This window comes from Chionomys nivalis, chromosome 1, assembly GCF_950005125.1.
Source record: "Chionomys nivalis chromosome 1, mChiNiv1.1, whole genome shotgun sequence".
In the NCBI taxonomy this organism is placed as follows: domain Eukaryota; kingdom Metazoa; phylum Chordata; class Mammalia; order Rodentia; family Cricetidae; genus Chionomys; species Chionomys nivalis.
Genome location: NC_080086.1, coordinates 94,550,719 through 94,569,735, shown reverse-complemented (window position 1 = coordinate 94,569,735; position 19,017 = coordinate 94,550,719). Strand labels below are relative to the sequence as shown.

The 19,017-nt window shown below is 46.5% G+C and overlaps 1 protein-coding gene across 1 annotated transcript; it reads left to right on the top strand.

Moving 5' to 3' along the window:
- Positions 1-14,292: 14,292 nt before the first annotated feature.
- Rhob (ras homolog family member B) lies at positions 14,293-16,716 on the top strand. Its single transcript, XM_057790643.1, has one exon. The coding sequence runs from the start codon at positions 14,689-14,691 to the stop codon at positions 15,277-15,279; it is 591 nt and encodes a 196-aa protein (XP_057646626.1). The 5' UTR covers positions 14,293-14,688; the 3' UTR covers positions 15,280-16,716.
- The last annotated feature ends 2,301 nt before the right edge of the window (positions 16,717-19,017 follow it).

Sequence of the window (19,017 nt, the reverse complement as noted above, 5' to 3'; positions counted from 1 at the left end):
CATTTGAGTTCCTTCATAAGGGCCCTGTCCTGGTGAGTTTATGTCAACTTGACACAAGCTAGAGTCATCTGCAAGGGGGGACTTCAGTTGAGAAAATGCCTCCATAAGATCAAGGCAGTAGGGCATTTTCTTAATTAGTGATTGATGGGGGAGGCCCAAACCTACTGTGGGTGGTTCCATTCTCTATGAATTTGAGGCCAGACTGATCTACAAAATGAGTTCCAGGACAGTCAGGGCTGTTACACAGAGAAACTCTCTCTCAGAAAACCAAGAAAGAAAAATAAAATCATGATATCTGAAAATCTTTTTGCTTATGTTAAAGTAAGTCAGAAATGCTTTCTCCCATATGTGGAAACTAGATTCATAATTATATATATTTGTGTATATACATTACATACACACACAGGTGTATGTGTGTGTGTGTGTAACTTGAAGAGTAAAAGGTATTTGTCTTAGTTGCTGTTCTATTGTTGTGAAGAGACATCATGACCACGGTAACTTATAAAAGGATATATTTAGTAGGGGGCTTGCTTACAGTTTCAGAGGGTCAGTCCATGATCATCATGGTAGGGAGAATGGCAGTAGCCAGGGGGGATCATGGTATCAGGCAGACAGGGATGGCACTGGAGAGGTAGCTGAGAACTCATATCTTAGCTGAGAGTTGGGGTAGTGGGGTTTGTGTGGGGTCTGAGGTTTCAAAAGGTGTGTCCCCAGTGACACAGTGCCTCTGACAAGGCCACATCTCCTAATCCTTCCCAAATATCTCACACCAACTGGGAACTAAGCACTCAAGTATATGAGCCTCTGGGAGCCATTCCCATCCAAACCATGGCAGCCTTTGTTAAAGGGGGGTGTGTGAAATAGGGCAATTGAATGTAAGTGATTAGGAAGCAGAAAGTGGGCTGAATTGGAAGAAGAAAATGGACCAGCCAGAGTGGAGTGTCATCGGGAGAACAAGTGAGAACAAAGGACAATGGCACATATGTAGAAGGATACCATGATGAAACCTCTTATTTTTCATGTGGAAGTTCAAAACACCGTTAGGGGCTTAAGATGCGCTTATTTTAGTGGCTGCATGTGCACAGGGCTACACATTTGAGGAAGAGGGCATTGGGGGAGCAGGACTGAGGAGGGATACACCAGAATTTTGAATGTACTTTAGTGAGCTGAGAAAAGCAGAGAAAAATTCAATAATTGCAAAACTACATGGCAGACCTTACTTTCTGTTTTTATCTTATGTTTTAGAATCATAAAATAAAAAATGTGTTAAGTTCTCCTTTCTCTTTTCCTGATCAAATATCTTTTCTGTAGTTTGATTTCTTCCTGGTAATGGCAGGTTTAGTTTTATTTTATGTCAATTAATTATCTGTCTGTCTGCTTATTCTTTTATGACATAGAGTGTTTTTATGTAACCCTGGCTGATCTGAAACTTGCTATGTAGGTCAGGCTGGACTTGAATTTGGCTAGCCATCTTGACTTTGCCTTGAGAATTCTGGGATTACAGGTGTGGGTTGCCACACCCAGCAGACAATAAAGTTTTCAACTGGGGAGTATGACAGTGCCTCTCAGACTTTAACATCTGCATTGTCTGGCGATCTTGTTAAAATCTGCATTCCAGTTTTGTAGATCCAGAGATAGGTTAGGGCCTGAAATTCTACCTTACCAATGCTTCTAGGACAAGTGAAAGTAGCCTGCTCTTGGACCATACGTTGCCTAGGGCTCACCGAATCCCTTTCAGCAGTAGCTGGTTCTAGGTGTGTCCTTGAGTCCCACTGATGCCCTCGAGTATTCTAGAGGGAAAGGAACAGGAGAAGGGCCTCCGCCTGTAGGAATACCAGGACTCCAGACAGTGGCTCCACCTCCTGGATAGACACAGATCTAGCCTCCTCTGCTTTTGGACCCCTCCCATGTAACCCAGGAACAGGGACCTGAACTACACACACACACACACACACACACACACACACACAGAGAGAGAGAGAGAGAGAGAGAGAGAGAGAGAGAGAGAGAGAGAGAGAGAGAGGAATATTGAGAATATTTAAGAATATTTAAGCGGCAAATAAGGCCAAAACCTGCAGGTTAGAAGGTTGGTCATTCGGTGTATTTTTTGTTTGTGTTGGCTCCAAATCTGCAGAGCAACAGGCTAAACACTGAGGCAGACTTTCTATGTTACAGTCTTGGGTTAGTGGCCTCTTCTTTTTAGGGAATCCTCAGTCACTTCTATGTGTCTGATTTACTCTAAGACTGCACCTTTCAATGTTAATCCTATCTTTTAAGAAAATGCTCTCTCGGGGAGCAGGAGGAGAACTTGAGGGAACAGGATGGTTGAAGTGCGGGAAGGGCAGAGGGAGAACAAGGAAAGAGATATCCTGATTGAGGGAGCCATTATGGGGCTAGCAAGAAACCTGGCACTAGAGAAATTCCCAGGAATCCACAAGGATGGCCCTGGTTAAGACTCTAAGAAATTGTTGGAGAAGGTGTCTGAATTGGCTTTGTCCTGTAGTCAGATTGATGACTAGCTTAAATATCATAGAACCTTCATCCAGGAACTGCTGGGAGCAGATGCAGAGACCTACAGCAGAGCACCGGGCTGAGTCCAGTCAAAGAGAGGGAGAAGCGATAATATGAGCAAAGGGGTCAAGACCATGAAGGGGACACCCACTGAAACAGCTTACCAGAGCTAACGGGAACTCACCAACTCTGGCCTGACAGTGGCGGAACCAGCATAGGACCAAACTAGGCCCTCTGAATGTGGGTGACTGTTGTTTCGCTGGGGTAGATTGTGGGGCCACTGGCAGTGAGACCAGGATTTATCCCTACTGCTTTTACTGGCTTTTTGGAACACATTGTCTTTGGAGGGGTACCATACTCAGCCTAGATGCAGTGGGGAGGGTCTTGGCCCTGCCTCAAAGCCATGTGCTAGACTTTGTTGACTTCCTATGGGAAGTCTTACTCTCTCTGATGAGTCAATGGGGGTCAGAGGGAGGAAGGTGGAAGGAGCAGGAGCAGGAGAGTAAGTGGGAACTGGGATTGCTATGTAAAATGAAAAAAATACAGTTTTTTTTAATTAATTAAAAAAAGAAAGAAAAAGAAAGTGCTCTCTCGGCAGCATTTATAGGAGTGCTTGATGGAATGTCTGGGCATCGTATTCTAGCCAAGGGAACTTATAAAAATCTCTCCCTCAGTCTCTACAAGAATTCTTGGCATGATGAGGGCGATGAGCATTGATTAGCAGTGTTTCAGGGAACCTGTGGCAACCCACTGCTGTGGGAACTGCATCGGGGAGAAGAGAATTCTCTTGAAGAGTCCCCATGGAGAACACTATCCTTGTGCCTGACTGATGATCACTTACCTCCCAGGCCTTTCTTCTTTGCTGGCTTGTCTCTGTGCTGTGCTCTGCAGTAAATCACACCATGGAGTCTTCTTAGTGCTGTCGCTGGATTATTGATCAGGGACAATTGGAGAGGCCTGCTTACCTTCTGCTGCCCTGATCTGGATGTGGGCAGCCTCCAGTTTCAGTAACTGCCTCTCCCTGGCTCTTGTACATCGCAGATCCCTCCCTCTAATTCAGCCAGCCATCCATATCCGAATCTGCTTTTCCGTCTCATGTCTGCATGTCGCAAACGCCCTTTTCCCTTTCCCTTGGCTGGGCTAACTTCCACAAAATCAAGTCTCGGCAGGTTTTGTTATCCAGTGCTGTGGAACAGGCCACCCCCAAGCCTTGTGACTTAAGATAGTAGCAGCTCATCACTTCTTCTGTCTCCATGGGTTGTTGAGTCAGGCAGCTCTTCTGCTTTCTGCGGGCTTGGCCGGGAGTTTAGGGTGGAAATTTCTAGTGGTCCCACCCATGCGCAGGTGCCAGCTCCAGCTATTAGCTCAGCTGAGGCCAACGGCTACGTTCACAGTGCTCTTCCATATGGGGCTTCTAAGTGAGATTGGGTAGTTTTCTTTAGAGCATGATGGCTGGGTTCCAGGACAGATTATTTCTAAAGAGCAAGCCCAACACACCAAGCTGCAGCTTGCATCGATCATGTTGATATTCCGTTGAGGTAAGCCAGTGCCATGGCCAAGCTCAGAATCAACATGGGAGGAGACTACACAAAGAGATTAGAGCAGAAGGAGGGATTCACTGGAGGCCACCAAAATGCAAGGGGTCATTTGTTTAAGCATTAAAAAATGCCCTTTCCTGTACTTAGCCCATCAGCGTGAAGCAGAAAGTATAGTTCCAAGGGTTATCTGGCCTGGAGCCCCTTTGAGGGCACTCTCTCTCCATCTTCCCTCTATCCTAACTACACCATGCTAGAAGGATTCGTGATGGAACTGGGGTAGCTGTAGTGAGGAGCTGCAGGCTGCTTCCCGCCTCCCAGCTCCCGGCCACCGGCTAGCTTTCTACCCGAAATAACAACACACAAATTGTATTCTTTTAACACTGCCTGGCCCATTATATCTAGCCTCTTCTTGACTAACTCTCACATCTCGACTAACCCATTTCTAATAATATGTGTAACACCACGAGGCAGAAGCTTACTGGAAAGATTCTAGCCTACGTCCATCTTGGGTGGGAGCTTCATTGCGTCTGCCCTGGAGAGGAGCGGCATGGCGTCTGCCTAACTTCCCTTCTTCCCAGCATTCTGTTCTGTGTACTCCACCCACCTATGTTCTAACCTATCAGGTCAAGCAGCTTCTTTATTGATTAACCAATGAAATCAACAGATTGATATATGACACTCCCACATCAGGTAGCCATTGTTACCACCTCTTTCCTGTTTGCCCTATCCCTACCTCACTGAGACTTTGGAAGTTGAATAGTCACTTACATTGTCCCCACACTCCTTATAGTGTGGTAGTCTGGTCCTGTAAATAGGTTCCTGACAGACAGGAAGCATATAATAACTGTTGGTGGGACGAAGAAATGAGTGATTGAGTGAATTTCTAGGGAATCATTCAGATTTTTAAGTCATAAGTGCATTATATTCTTTCTCTTTGTTTGTGACAGGGTTTCACTCTGTAGCCTTGGCTGGCATTAAAGGTACTATATAGGCCAAGATGTCCTCACAATTATCCAACTGCCTCTGCCCCCTGGGATGCTAAGGTTATAGATGTGTTCCACTACATCCTGAGTTTTAGTAAATACATACATGTGTGTGTGATTTTATAAATATACATATATATGTATGTATGTTTGTATATATATATATATATGATTTAATGTCTCTATCTGTATTCTATCTGTATATGCACCTGCATGCCAGAAAAGGGCATCAGATCTCATTATAGATGGTTGTGATTCACTATATGGTTGCTGGGAACTAAACTCAGGACCTCTGGAAGAACTACCAATGCTCTTAACTGCTAAGCAATCTCTCTGATCTTTCTTTCTTTCTTCTTAAAATTTTTAACCTTTATTTTTATTTTGTGTATGAGTGTTTACTGACACATGTGTCTGTGTACCACAAGCATGCAGTGACCTTGAAGGTCAGAAGAGGCTGTTTTGGGACTGGAGTTACAGACAGTTGTGAGCCTCTATGTGGGTGATGTGAATTGAACTCAGGGTCTCTGGAAGAATAGCCAGTGCTCTTAACCACAAAACCATCTCTCCAGCCCCCTTAGTTTCTTTCTTAAATGTGCACTGTGATCAAGTCGAGCAGAAAACACACATTCCCTAGTTGAAGCTAGTCCATCAGAGTTGTCCTTAGGAAGCTTTTCTGGCCTCTCTTTTCTGACTGGTCCCTAGGAACAGTGTCCCTTGATAGACCATATTATTCTGCTTTGCATGTCTTGGGCAGAAAAGGACAAGGTGCACCTCACAAATGTGTTCTCTGCTTTCCAGATTCTGGGGTTCTGAGCAGTCTTCTAATACAGGCAGTCTGCCTGTATAAATAGTCACAGCCACATCTTCAGGGGTAAGTAACGAGTGTGGCAATCTATTGTGAACTCAGCCCCCCCCATTGCAAAATTCTGATCTCATCGGGAACAGAAGTGAGTCATGCCTGTGTAAAGACTCCGATTACATCATTTGCTTTTTAAGAACTTAGAAAAGGGGAAGAGAGAAAAACAAAGCAAAACACGAAACTTGGTGTTCTGCTCTGTGTTCCTCTCTGGGGGCCTGGGGGCAAGGCCCTTCATCCCACATGTAGACACCCTATCTGCTAGGGAACAACTCCTTACCTAAGACGGCTTCCAGCTTCTGCGCTTTGTCTGCCATGGAAAAAATCTCAGTTAAAGGAAGGTCCTACCTGGTGATTATCCAGTACTAAATGGTCAACCCCCAAAACATTAAATACAAATAACAAGTTACCTGAACAGGTTATACTTAAAAATATATTTGTATATACAGATACACATGTAATAACAATTAATGGTGGAAAAAAGAGACCATGAATTTGAAAGAGAGCAAGGAGGGGTTATATGGCAGGGTTTGGAGGGAGGAAAGGGAAAAGAGTAATGATATAATTATATTATAATATCAAAACTAAAGCTGGGTAGTGGTGGTGCACACCTTTAATCACAGCAATTGGGAAGCAGAGGTAGGCTGATGGCTGACCAGGCCAGCCTGGTCTACAGAATGAGTTCCAGGACAATCAGGGTTTCACAGAGAAACTCTGTCTCGAGCAAACAAAGAAACAAAAAAAGTCCAGGATAATAAAACCAAATAAAAAATTTCTTTGCCTTTTGTTTTATAAGAGATTCTTCATTGTTATTCCCAAGCTTTTGCTGATTATTATTAGGAACAGTGGGACACACTGGTGTGAACCTGGTCAACTGACAACTTCATGGAGCCAGTTCTCTCCTTCTACCTTCCTAAGTTTCCACGATCCATGCAACTCAGGTAGGTCCTGGGGTTTGTAGAGTGAGCACCTTCACCTGTTCAGCTATACCACCAACCCTTGTTTGTGTCTCACTCAAAGGACTGCCGCTATTATCTTCAGGAGCCCCACCCCCCCCCCCACCGTCTTTGTAAAGCCGTTTCTCCAGCTTAGGATTCAAACTAGCTTTTTTGAAATCAGCCTGGTCCACCTGCGCTTTTATTGGCTGGCCCCCGGTTTATTTTGAAGTTCTGGGTTTCTACAGCTTGGTTATAGCGCACTTCCTAGTCGTCCATTGCTACCACTGCCTACTGTCACAGCCAGGCTCTGGCTGGGCTCCTGTGGAGAAGCGAGATTCCTGGATTTGAGTTTTACAGCCTCTCTTCTACTACAAATGGGGGAACCTGCAAAGGTCTCCAAAGAATGACTTGTTCAAGGCCACAGACCTAGGAAGTGGAAAGGCTAAAAGTGGCTCTTGGCTTTTTGCACAAGACTCCTTTTACGATACTGTGCGGACCAATCAGGGTCCTGTAGCTTTGGCCGAAGCTCTAAACGTTTGTGCAATTGCAGCTGAGGCCACCGAACCTACAGGCATCTGCTGAGGTGGATTTTGTAATGACGGTGCTTGGGCAATGGCAAGTCCCATGACTTTCTTTCCTGTCTGCCCTCTCAGTACTCAGGGGCGAAGCTCACACAGCTCTCCTCTGGCAAACGTCACCCTTGGAAAGAGGAACGCGAAGCCTCTTCCGCATATGGCTGTTTCTCTCGCCCCATCAGACAGCTTTGGTTGGAAACTTTCTCTGCACAAATCTGCACAGCCAATGTTTCAGGAGCTCCCTTTGATACATAATCCCCACCCAAAGGAAAAACCGCCTGTCAGGGACCGCTTCAAATGTTTTATCTACTGTTCGGTTTTAATTCACGCATCTGTAATATCACCCACGGCAGTGTGTGTATTTCTGTTTTCTAATGCCTTAGTTTTGATGGCTTTGCCTTCATCTCCTCTTATCCCCCAACCCCTGACTCTGTCAATCTATGTTTACTGAATCAAATGAGTAAGACAGGGGTTCATGGAGGACTTCCTGGGAACAATCTACATCCAAAGTTTAGGGTTTCCCCCCCTCTAAAATTTAGCTTAGATAAGGATTCGGCTATGGTAGTCTCTCTCCCTCTCTCTCTCTGAAAGACAATATGCCTCTGTGTTTAATGGCAAAAGGAAAATGTCCCTCTACCCCCTTAAGGTTCGCCGAAATGCACACCACCACACAGCTCAGAAAAGGGAAAGCGTATGGATTTATCTCCCGTGCATGGGGTGCCCTGGAGTGTGAGTCCTCATCATTTCAGTAAGGTTTGGAAGTCCATAAACTTTCATGAGCAGGGAAGGAGGTAGATCATTTGGGGACAACAGAAAGGACAAGAAAGACTGAACTGCTAACTTTGGAAAGGAAAATAGGTCAAAGTGCAAAAACAGCCAAATGACCCAAACTGTCCAGACTGGGGGAGAGGAGAAATTAAAGAGATTTGGGGGGGGGGGGGCGAGAGAGAGATGGCTTGGAGGTTAACTGCTCTTCCAGAGGACCCAGGTTTGTTTTCCAGGACCCACATGGTGGTTCACAAACTTCTGTTAACTATGCATGTGGTGCACTTGACATATATGTAAGCTAAATACACACATACATAAAATAAAGAATAAAAATAAAATGTAAAAAAGGATGGGAGGGAGAGAACATGCTGGAACATGCTTTAAAACCCAGCCTCTTAGAATGCTGAGAAGGGAAGCTTTTGAGTTTGAGGCCAGCCCGGGTGACATAACAGACCCTGTTTCCAGACGGGGACATACCCGAGTTGGCAGAATGCTTGCCTAGCATGCACGCGCCCTGGGTTTGATCCCCAGCACCACTTAAAACTGGGTGTAGTAAGTTTAGGATCAGCCTAGACTACTAGGGATCCTGCTGGAAAGAAAAACAAAAAGGATCTTGTTTCACTTTTTAAAATATACATTGGTGGGGGGGGTACTGGAGAGATGGCTCAATAGTTAAGAGCGCTTGTTGTTCAGAGGACCCGGGTTCAATTCCCAGCACCACCATGGCAGTTCACAACCCTCCATAACTCTAGTTCCAGGTGATTTGATCCCCTCTTCTAACCTCCATGGTTACATAGTGTATAAACATACTTGCAGGCAAAACACTTATATACAGAAAATAAAATAAATAAATCTAAAACACAATACACCCCCCCACTCCCCACCTCTCCCAACCCCCCACCCCACCCTCACCCCCAGCTGCCACTGCCACCACCGGGTAAACGGTAAGTCAGACAGCAGAGTCTCCTAGACAGCAGAGTCCCTGTTGGTGTCTGAATTCAATAATGACTTTGGGACAAATTAAAGAAAAGCCTACAGGTAGAAGCAGAAGACCCCAGACAAACTGTGAGTGGACGGCTTGAGGTGGTGTCTGTAGAGGTTAAGCCGCCACCGAACTTTCCTGACAATACTGTCCCATGGGGAAAGCACAATGCAAAACACATGCAGGCTTTTCTACCCCCAAGCTGTCACATTAAACATGGGAAAAGGTAAAAATAACTCGCATAAAGTGCCGGAATATCTTTAATATTAAATCTCAAGTCTTTACAGCTATCCCCACTCTGCCCAGTGTATTGTCACTTGGACATGCAATTTATGCAGTAATTGTTGATGAGTTTTCTTACACGGTCTTCTAAGCCTTTAGATGTCATGGTTTATTTTATAGTCACAGCACATCTCCATTTGGTTACTAAATTTTTGTTGAAAATAATCTGTTTTTAGAGTTCATAAAATTTCCAGATTAAAAGTAGATTCACAGCCAGGCAGTGTGTGTGTGTGGGGGGCAGAGGCAGGTGGATCTCTGTGAGTTCGAGGCCAGCCTGGTCTACAAAAGCTAGTTCCAGGACAGGCTCCAAAGCCACAGAAAAAGCCTGTCTCGAAAAACCAAAAAAAAAGTGTTTTACAAACACAACTAAGTCAAATATCAAATTGGTTTTTTGTTTTTCTTTTAATTTTCCTTTTGTTAAAAAGAATATTTGTTTTTATTTTATGTGTATGGGTTTTTTGCTTATTTATGATATGTGTGCCAGGTATGATGTGAGGAGGCCGGAAGAGAGTGTCAGATTCTACAGAACTGGAGTTACAAATGGTTGTGAGCCACCAAGTGGGTGCTGGAAATAGAACCTTGGTCCTCTAGAAGAGCAACCAGTGCTCTGAACTGTTGAGTAATCTCTCCAGCTCCCTTAATTTCTTTTTTTCCCCCTTTTTTTCTTTTTTCAACTAACATTGTTGACTTTCTTAATAAAAAAACAGCACAGCACTTTAAAAAACATTTTCCCATTTTATTTTGTATGTGCATTGGTGTTTTGTCTATATGCATGTTTGTGTGAGGGCATTGGATCCCCTGGAACTGGAGTTACAGACAGTTATGAACAGTCGTGTAGGTGCTGGGAATTGAACCCTGGCTTTTTGGAAAAGCAGCCAAGGCTCTTAACCACTGAGCCATCCCTCCACACAAAATTGACATATCTGTGTGAGTGTATTCATGAGCACCTGTGGAAGTCAGAAGACAACTTTAGGGCGCTGGCTGACCCCTTTCCCCGTACGGGTCGCGGGAATTAAACTCAGGTTCTCAGTCTTGGCAGCAGGTGTGTTACAAGCCAAGCCATTTCTCTGCCTCCCCCAACCCTGTCCAGAGTGTCCCGTGTCCCAGAAAGGCTTCGAAGTTGTTCTGTAGCCAAGGATGACCTTGACCTCCTGATGCCCTTGCTTCCACTCCCTTCGCCAGTCCTGGAATTACAAGCACACCTCACCAGGCCCAGTTTATTTGATTCTGGGCTCAAACTCAGGGCTTCTGGTGGGTTAGGCAAACAAATGTATACCTCAGTCCCTCAAATGCCAGTTTTAATTTTTTTTAGTTAAAATTAAACACTAGAACCTTTGTTCCTTCATGACAAAGGGGACGTTTTAAGTACTCACAATTTTGGAACAGCAACCTCCCCCCCCATTTGCCCTTTATCTATTTCCCTGAGCCTGGGTTAGGCCCTGAGGGAGGTCAGACCAAAGGTCATTGTCCAAGTTCCTAGGTTTAATAGTCAAACTATATTGGTTGTCTGAGGAGTTCCGTGTAGTCTCTTTTGAAACCCAGAGTCAAACTAGGTCTCAAGTTAAGAGACAAAGAAGTATATTGTAGCTGTGTATTGCTCCTAGCTGTAGAACACTCCCATTCTGTCTGTCTGTCTGTCTGTCTGTCTGTCTGACTCTCTCACACACACTCACATACACTTAAACGCACACACTAATGTAAAAAAACTCAGGAGGCAGAGGCTAGCCTGGTCTACAGGGTGAGTTCTAGGATAGCCAGGGCTACAGCGAAACCCTGCATTGAAAAACAAAAGCAAACAAATAAAATTTGAAAAAAATTCCCAAAGAATCTTCTTGTGAGACAGTTTTTTAGAGTTTTATATCTTGTGAAAGATTTTAAAATAAAAATATTCACGAAATGCTAATTATAAATTGTTTTTCATAATTTGTTTTTTTTTTTTTTTAAAGAAAAGATTATAGGCCAGCTGATGGTGGCACATGCTTTTAACCCTAGCACTCAGGAGGCAGAGGCAGAGGCAGGCAAATCTCTGTGAGGTCGAGGCCAGCTTGGTTTACAGAGTGAGTAGCAAAGAATACACAGAGAAATTCTGTCTCGAAAAACCAAAACTAAAACGCCCCCAAAAAAGGGAAGGAAAAAAAGGGAAATGGAAAGTGCCACCAGGTGGCGCTAAAATCTAGTGAAAAATTTCAAATTCCAGTCTGGTTTGTTCTAGTGGGGTGTGACTTACAGAAGACCCTCGAGGTGGGGGGGGGGAACGACAACGACACAGTATCAACCGCAAAAACCACCAAACAAAGGGCAAATAAGTTAGGCTGCAAACCAGAAATGGATTAATTCCCTTCTTCTGTTTGAAAGATAATTTCTGCTCTCACACTGGTATGGGTACAGTGAATCTCTCTCTCTCTCTCTCTCTCTCTCTCTCTCTCTCTATATATATATATATATATATATATATATATATATATATATTTGAAAATTATCTCACTTGTAGAAGAATTAAATTAGTTATTGCCTTGTAGTGAAAGTGCATTTTGAAGGACGGAGGTGGGGAAGGGGAGATTATAAAACCCATCACCTAGTTTGGAAAGTTTATTCAATATCCTGTCTGTCTCTGAAGCAGCCAGTCCTGGCAGCGGGCAAAGTGGGTGAGAGAGAATCCCATGAAGAAGTCGCTACAGAAAGAGAGTTTTCTCCTTATTTACTTTGGCATAATTTTCCCACTTCATATATATAAACAATTATTTCAGTACGGAGTTTTGAGCTCAGAACACCCTGTATAACATGTCTGGAAATCAGGAAAGGAAACGAGTGGACTTACTCCTGTTTCTTAAGTCTTTGTATTTAAGTCTTTTAATGAACCACATGGTACAAGCTCTGTTTTACATTCTCCTAATATTTGAAGTTTAAGGACATAGCCAAGATTCCCAAGCTATATTAAGACCAAGGAAAGCAATGCTCACAACACAACCATAAAAAAGTTTTGACTAAAAGGAGAAAAATGTGTATCAATATAATTTTTCAGTAACAGGAGTGTGTGTGTGTGTGTGTGTGACTTCCTAAATCAATGACCAATTAAACCCTTCGACAGCTCCATAGACCTAAAAGAATAAAGAAAATAAAATCAAGAGACTAATCTGGGGTAAAGAAAACCCAGGCCTCCTGGTCTTTGTCCTCTCTGCGATAGGCTCCAGCAACACTAATGGAACATTTATATAATTGTAACCTTGATTATATCTGCGCAACTACACAGAAACTGTAACATTGGAATTGGTTGACTATATGAGTTTGGCCAGATTATAGCAGAATCTGGTGTTGAGGTAAGAACGAGAACCTGGGTTAGCTCTCCACAGTCATTTACCCCTCCCCTCTTCCGGCTCACTTTGCTGCTCAGGCTTGACCTCGGAACCGAAGGCTCAGACAGTCGGTCCCAGACCCTCCTGCAAGGCCGGGACTGCCACACGTGGCAGGCCTACCACTGCACCCATTGTTTATTGATTCTTGCAAAGGGCCAGGCATGGTGCTAGGTCTTCAAGAGGCTGAGGTTGAGAGGAGATGCTGGCCTTCAGACAACTCACAGGGAAGGCGATAAGGAAATGAGACAACAACCTCATCATGACATGGTGGGTCATTTCCTCTACCCCGATGTCGCTTTCTTAGCCTAACCCTCCACGAGGGACCCCAACTTGAATTTCAACTACCTTTCAAGAGCAGCTGTATTATATTAAGCCATTCTCTTTCCCTTTTCGCTATGTCCAAACAGTCTCTCTTTTCGGGGATGGCCCTCCTTGACTCCCTGGCTGCTTTTTACCCCTTCTATTTATTATAATGGACTGACTTAGATCCTTTAAGATAGGAGGTGCCACTTCCTGCAGGAGGGGTGACAAATGAATTAAGGCCTGGTATGAAATATCTAGACATTCTCTCCACCTCACATTAACCGCGTGCCACCCGCAAGGCCCCTGTGAGGCTACACCTCCACTTTCCCAGCTTCAAGCTTTTCATCTGCTTGAGCTGTTGGAGCGAATGGGTTTGCTTGCAGCAGCGTATTGCGGGCAGTTCTCCGGCTTCAGGATTTGAATCAGACGTTCTGCAGAGTTGGGTGGAGGGTGCCTCTCCAAGCAGGACGATTTCTTCCCGGCGGAGTGGCTTGCACCCCTCTCCCCTCTTTTCATTGTCCTAAGGCTGTGCTACTCCTAGATTCCTCCCCTTATCTTCTTCACCGGGAGACCTAAGTGCAGGCCTTGAAGAAAGAGCCTGGAGGAGACTCACCCAGGCCCACCCAATTTACTGTCAGCCTCTCTCATTGTGAAAAGACTGCCTCGGGGCGAGTACGAGGGTGCGGCCCAGAGCGGAAGAGGGGTTTGTCACCTAAAGAAAGTAAGAAAGAAACCGGTGGCTAGGGACAAAAGTGTGCGCAGGAGTCTGTTTATGTAAAAACAAAACCACGTTAAAGGCGCCGCCCTCCCCCCCCCCACCCCCAAGTGTTTGATCACCGGCGCGGAGTTTGCTCGGAAGCAAGGTAAATCTGAAACCGTGGGAGTAGCCAACGCCCCACAAAAGTGAGGCTCGTCTTGGAACTGCCCGCCCAGACCCGGGGGGCTCCAGGTTGACTGCTCCACCACCTCGCGCTGAGAGGCTGCGGCCACAGAGCCCTAGGGGTGGGCCGCCGCGCAGACTCTACAGTCACCGCCTCTCCCAGCCCGGCGGACAGGGCCGTCAATCATGCTCGCCCGGACCCGCCTTCGGACTGCAGCGAGCGGCCAATCGGAGCCAAGCTCCGCAGCGATGAGCTCAGCCCGATGGCTTCCCATTGGGTGGCTATATTAAGAAAGTGGCCGGACTCTTTAAATAGCGGGCGCTAGGGCCGCAGCCCGCATCTGCCACCGCAGTCCAGCTGTCTTCGTCTGTGCCTCAGTTCCTTAGGTCTGGAGGTTTTCTCTCCGGGAGGGAAGCTAGGCTGAGTCTACAGCACCAGCCATCGCCTTGCACAAAGCAACCCAACTCCGGGACAGCCGAGGACCGCAGTATCGCCCGGCAGCAGCAGCGCGGCGACACGCTCCGTGCGCCTTATGCCCCCGCGCCCCTGCCGCGGCAGCCAGAGAGCCCCGAGAGAACGCACCGCCGCGGGGTCCCGGTGCAGCTAGCGAGCATAGCCCGCTGCGCGCGGCCGCGGGTGAGCGGAGAGCGGCAAACAGGGAGCGGGACGGCGGCGAGGCGCTCGCGGGCCCCTCCTGCTGCCCGCACCCGGTGAGCTCATGGCGGCCATCCGCAAGAAGCTAGTGGTGGTGGGCGACGGCGCGTGCGGCAAGACGTGCCTGCTGATCGTGTTCAGTAAGGACGAGTTCCCCGAGGTGTACGTGCCTACCGTGTTCGAGAACTATGTGGCGGACATCGAGGTGGACGGCAAGCAGGTGGAGTTGGCGCTGTGGGACACAGCGGGCCAAGAGGACTACGATCGTTTACGGCCGCTCTCTTATCCGGACACAGACGTCATCCTTATGTGCTTCTCGGTGGACAGCCCGGACTCTCTGGAGAACATCCCCGAGAAGTGGGTACCCGAGGTAAAGCACTTCTGCCCCAATGTGCCAATCATCCTGGTGGCCAACAAGAAAGACCTGCGCAGCGATGAGCATGTACGCACGGAGCTGGCCCGAATGAAGCAAGAGCCAGTGCGCACGGATGACGGCCGCGCCATGGCGGTGCGCATCCAAGCCTATGACTACCTCGAGTGCTCGGCCAAGACCAAGGAGGGCGTGCGCGAGGTCTTCGAGACGGCCACACGCGCCGCGCTGCAGAAGCGCTACGGCTCCCAGAATGGTTGCATCAACTGCTGCAAGGTGCTATGAAGGCCGCGCCCTGCCTCCCGCCCCTGCCAGCGTGGCTCCCCCTCCTCGGCCCGGTCGCCCACGAGCCGGGAGAAAGGGAGAGGAGACCCACGCCCCTCAAGGACACCACCAGACTGCCTGGCATCTGCTGGTGACTCTGTCTGATCACGCTGAGAATTAGCGTGGGCACCGAGCTCCCCCTTCCCAGTGTCTGTGTGTGTCCAGCTGAGTAGCACAGGCCTGGGCGCCCTGCTGAGTGCCAAGGGGTTCCTAAAGAGTCAGGCCTCATAGTGTGGTTGTGTGTATGTACGACTCCCTACACCCCCACCCCACTCTTGCCCCACCCTTGCCTCTGGTTTCACCAGGGTCACGCAGAGTGGACGAACCCCAACAGATGTTCCGCTTGTAACCAGCGAGCCACTACTGTCCCTCCATGTCTGTAACATAGACCCCTGGAACCACGGAAGGGAAGGGTTGGGGAAGGTGATGGGGTGGGGGGGTGTTACATAAATGCAGATTTTATTTTCGGAGGCAGAATGGTGTCGTTTCGTGGTGGTGAGTGGTGTGACCAGGGCGCAAGAGCAACTCCTTTCCCAGGCTCGATCAGGCGCCCGCCCATCCGAGCATGAACTGGACTTGGCCATCTTTCCACATCATGGGAAGACATTTGCGACTGACTTGGGGTTGTGAGGAAGCGGCTTCCAGACACAGAGTCTCCTGGGCCAACCCCCAGTGAACCTCCTTTCCAGCCACCTGCAGAGGATCCAGGGTGTGCTGCGGGGGTCACTTTTGCCATAAGCGAACTTTGTGCCTGTCCCACAAGTGAACGTTGTTCAGCCCAAGAACCTATTGTTACTGAATTTATTTAAAGGCTGAAGCTTTTTCTTTTTGTTATTGTTGTTGATGAAAAGGATTCTTTGCACAATTGTTTCATTGTTTGACACTCAGTGCGCTTGTCATTTGCATACGACAGCATTCTGACCACACTTGTATGCTGTAACCTCATCTACTTCTGATTTTTTTTTAAAAAAAACTATGATGACTTTAAAATAAGATTAAAAAAACACTAATTTTTGTTTTCTTGAAAAAAGTGTCAACACTGTTTTGTGAATTTTATTTGTGTAGCTTACGCACACTGTTTTGATAAAGGAAGGCAACATTTCAGTCTATTTAAACCTTCCCCTCCCCAGAACAGTCTTCAGCTATGTAAAATTTTCTCTACATTCTGTGTGCAGAGCAGAGAAAAGCCTCCCCCTATGCCCGGCCCTTTCCCTCTCCCCTATCCTGCCCAGTGGTACTTCTACTAAATTGTTGTCTTGGGTTTTTTTTTTTTGTTTATTTTATTTTTTAAATAAACTGATAAATGACAAAGTGGTGAGCTTACGATGTTTACATAAAAGTTCTATAAGCTGTGTATACAGTTTTCTATGTAAAATATTAAAATACTATGATGACATTTATAAATGGCTCTTGTGGCTTAATAGTGTTATTAAAAATGTCCGAATTTGGGGTAAGGGAAGAATTCTCAGAGAGCCCCTTTCTGGCAGTGAATCCTGTCTCCTCTATAGTAAACATAGTCAATGAGCATGACACCTTTTAGGGGGTTGGGTGACCCAGAGGGGCCAGGCTGTTCCTGTCACATTCCCAGAGGAGGTTAAGCCTGTTACTCAGACATCCAGAGTGTATTAATTATTGTGAATTTAGTCCCATTAGGTGAGGCCTAAAGTCTTGGTTTGACTTCCTCTATAGGTCTTTAGAAAATGTCTTTAACGTAATCTGGGGTGTTGCTTCTCACTTTTTGACAATGGGAAAGGTTGTCATTTGTGTATGTTAAATGTAGATTTTTTAAATGTTTTCAGGAGGTGTGGTTAATTACATGTGGATCAGGCTGGGAACTTAAAGAAGTGGGAATTGGATCCTGGACTCCCATCTCTCACCCTCCCCCACCCAGCCCCTTCCCATCTAAGCTGGTATCTCTGGGGAACTGAATGTGTACCTGGAGCTTTTGAGTGAGATTTCAGGGAGAGAGTTAAAATAAGGAACTGGCTCTTTATTATTATACAACTTTTACCTGAATGCTTCCAGAAGGGTCCCATGAATGCCTTATTCTAAGGACCAGTTCCTGGCCCTGTAGACAGAAGGCTGTGTGTTTGAGCAGTCAGGATTTTAATGTTGAGGAAGTCTGGGTTTGAGAGTCAATGTTGAGAACCCCCTAATTTCAGACAGGCTTCCTTCTTCGGTGTACCTAGCTAGACAGGCTGGTTTGTTTTTAGGAGCCGACGTTAAAACTCTGCTCTAGACAGGAGGGCTCAAACCTGCCAGCTCTCACAGGCGTCCAGGGAAGGGTGCCAACCTCTCCCAGTCTACTTAAGAGGTATTTTTTGTGTTTGGAATTATGGCTTTCTGGGTTCCTGGAGCAGGGCTGCTACACTCTCCACCCCCTCCGCCTCCACCCAGAGGCCAAGGCTCCGGGAAGGGGGGGAGGCTCCTTTGAAGCTGCTTGCATCAAAGCTGAAGCTTCTGTTTCCCTGGCTTCCCTCAGACTCTCAAGCACTTTTGTGAGCTCAGAAAAACCTGTCTGTGGTGACCTTTCACCCAGTTAAGTATTCAGGAACAGGGCTTCTAGCTCTGCAGAGTGAGACCCATGGGCCAACAGTGGGGGATGTTTGGGCTCCCCCAGGAGTATAGAGACTGGGTCCAGCCAGGGTGACTGCTTCTATGAGCATAATTTAACTTCTCTCACCTTTATCCAACAGTCCGTTTCTTTTCATTTTAGAGGCAAATCTTTCCACTGAAAGACAGAGTGTTTATTTGCACATCCCAGAGCCCTTCGGTACCAGGGAGTGCAGGACTCTTGTTGGGGAAGCCCTCAGGCTTGGTTGGGCCAAATGCCCAGAACTCAGCTTTGCAGCCGGACATCCCATCCGAGAGCCTGGAGACCAAACGTCCTGCAAAGAGCCACTCTGGGTTTCCTGCCAGCACAGATCTGTCCCACCTAAAACTCTTTTTCGTTTTTCACGTTTGGGGGAAGGACCAACACACAGGTGATGCCCAGCAGCCCCGGGTTGCACTTGCTTTAAGATGCAGGGCACTTACTAGAATATTCCAGCCAGAACTCACTCTTTTTGTTACACCAGGCCCCAACTGGAAAATATAAAGATGAATTGCTGAAGGCTGGAAAATCAATTAGGAAAAAGAGGTAAAACATCTGGTGTTATTCTAAGGATATGAAAATTCATTTTGCACATTTAAAATCAATGTGTTGCGTTCATCTAACTGCCGGTTGAACTATTTTGTGGAAAACAGTGGGGGGAGCTTCCCTCATCCTGGACACGGGCATTTTACAGCAAGGGGCCTTGTCTAGAATTCCCCTTTCATTTTAATCTTAATTCAACCTGGATTGGAAGGTCTTTTCCACATGTGTTTTAAGCGTGACAGGAATCATACAGCGTTCTGGTTAAAACACAGTTTGCTGCTAATGGTAGCATCAGAGATTCTGACCCAGTGGGTCTGAGTGGGGGTCTGAGAACTGGGGTTGCAGATAAGGTCCTAAGTGACAGTGATGCTGCAGGGTTGGGGACAACGCTTTGAGGATGAGTGGCTTAGACTAAGGGGATGTGCTTGTCATGGTAGAGTGGGGAAGTGGCTTCCATATGAAGTGGGGCAAATTCTGCAGTCTTCTGGTATGTCCCGAATGACATTCTTACCCGGGAGCCACGGAAGGGAACAGAATTTCTATTTATTCTACACTAGCATCTA

Coding starts and splice junctions, on each gene's coding strand:
- Rhob (XM_057790643.1), top strand. CDS start 14,689: ATGGCGGCCATCCGCAAGAAGCTAGTGGTGGTGGGCGACGGCGCGTGC.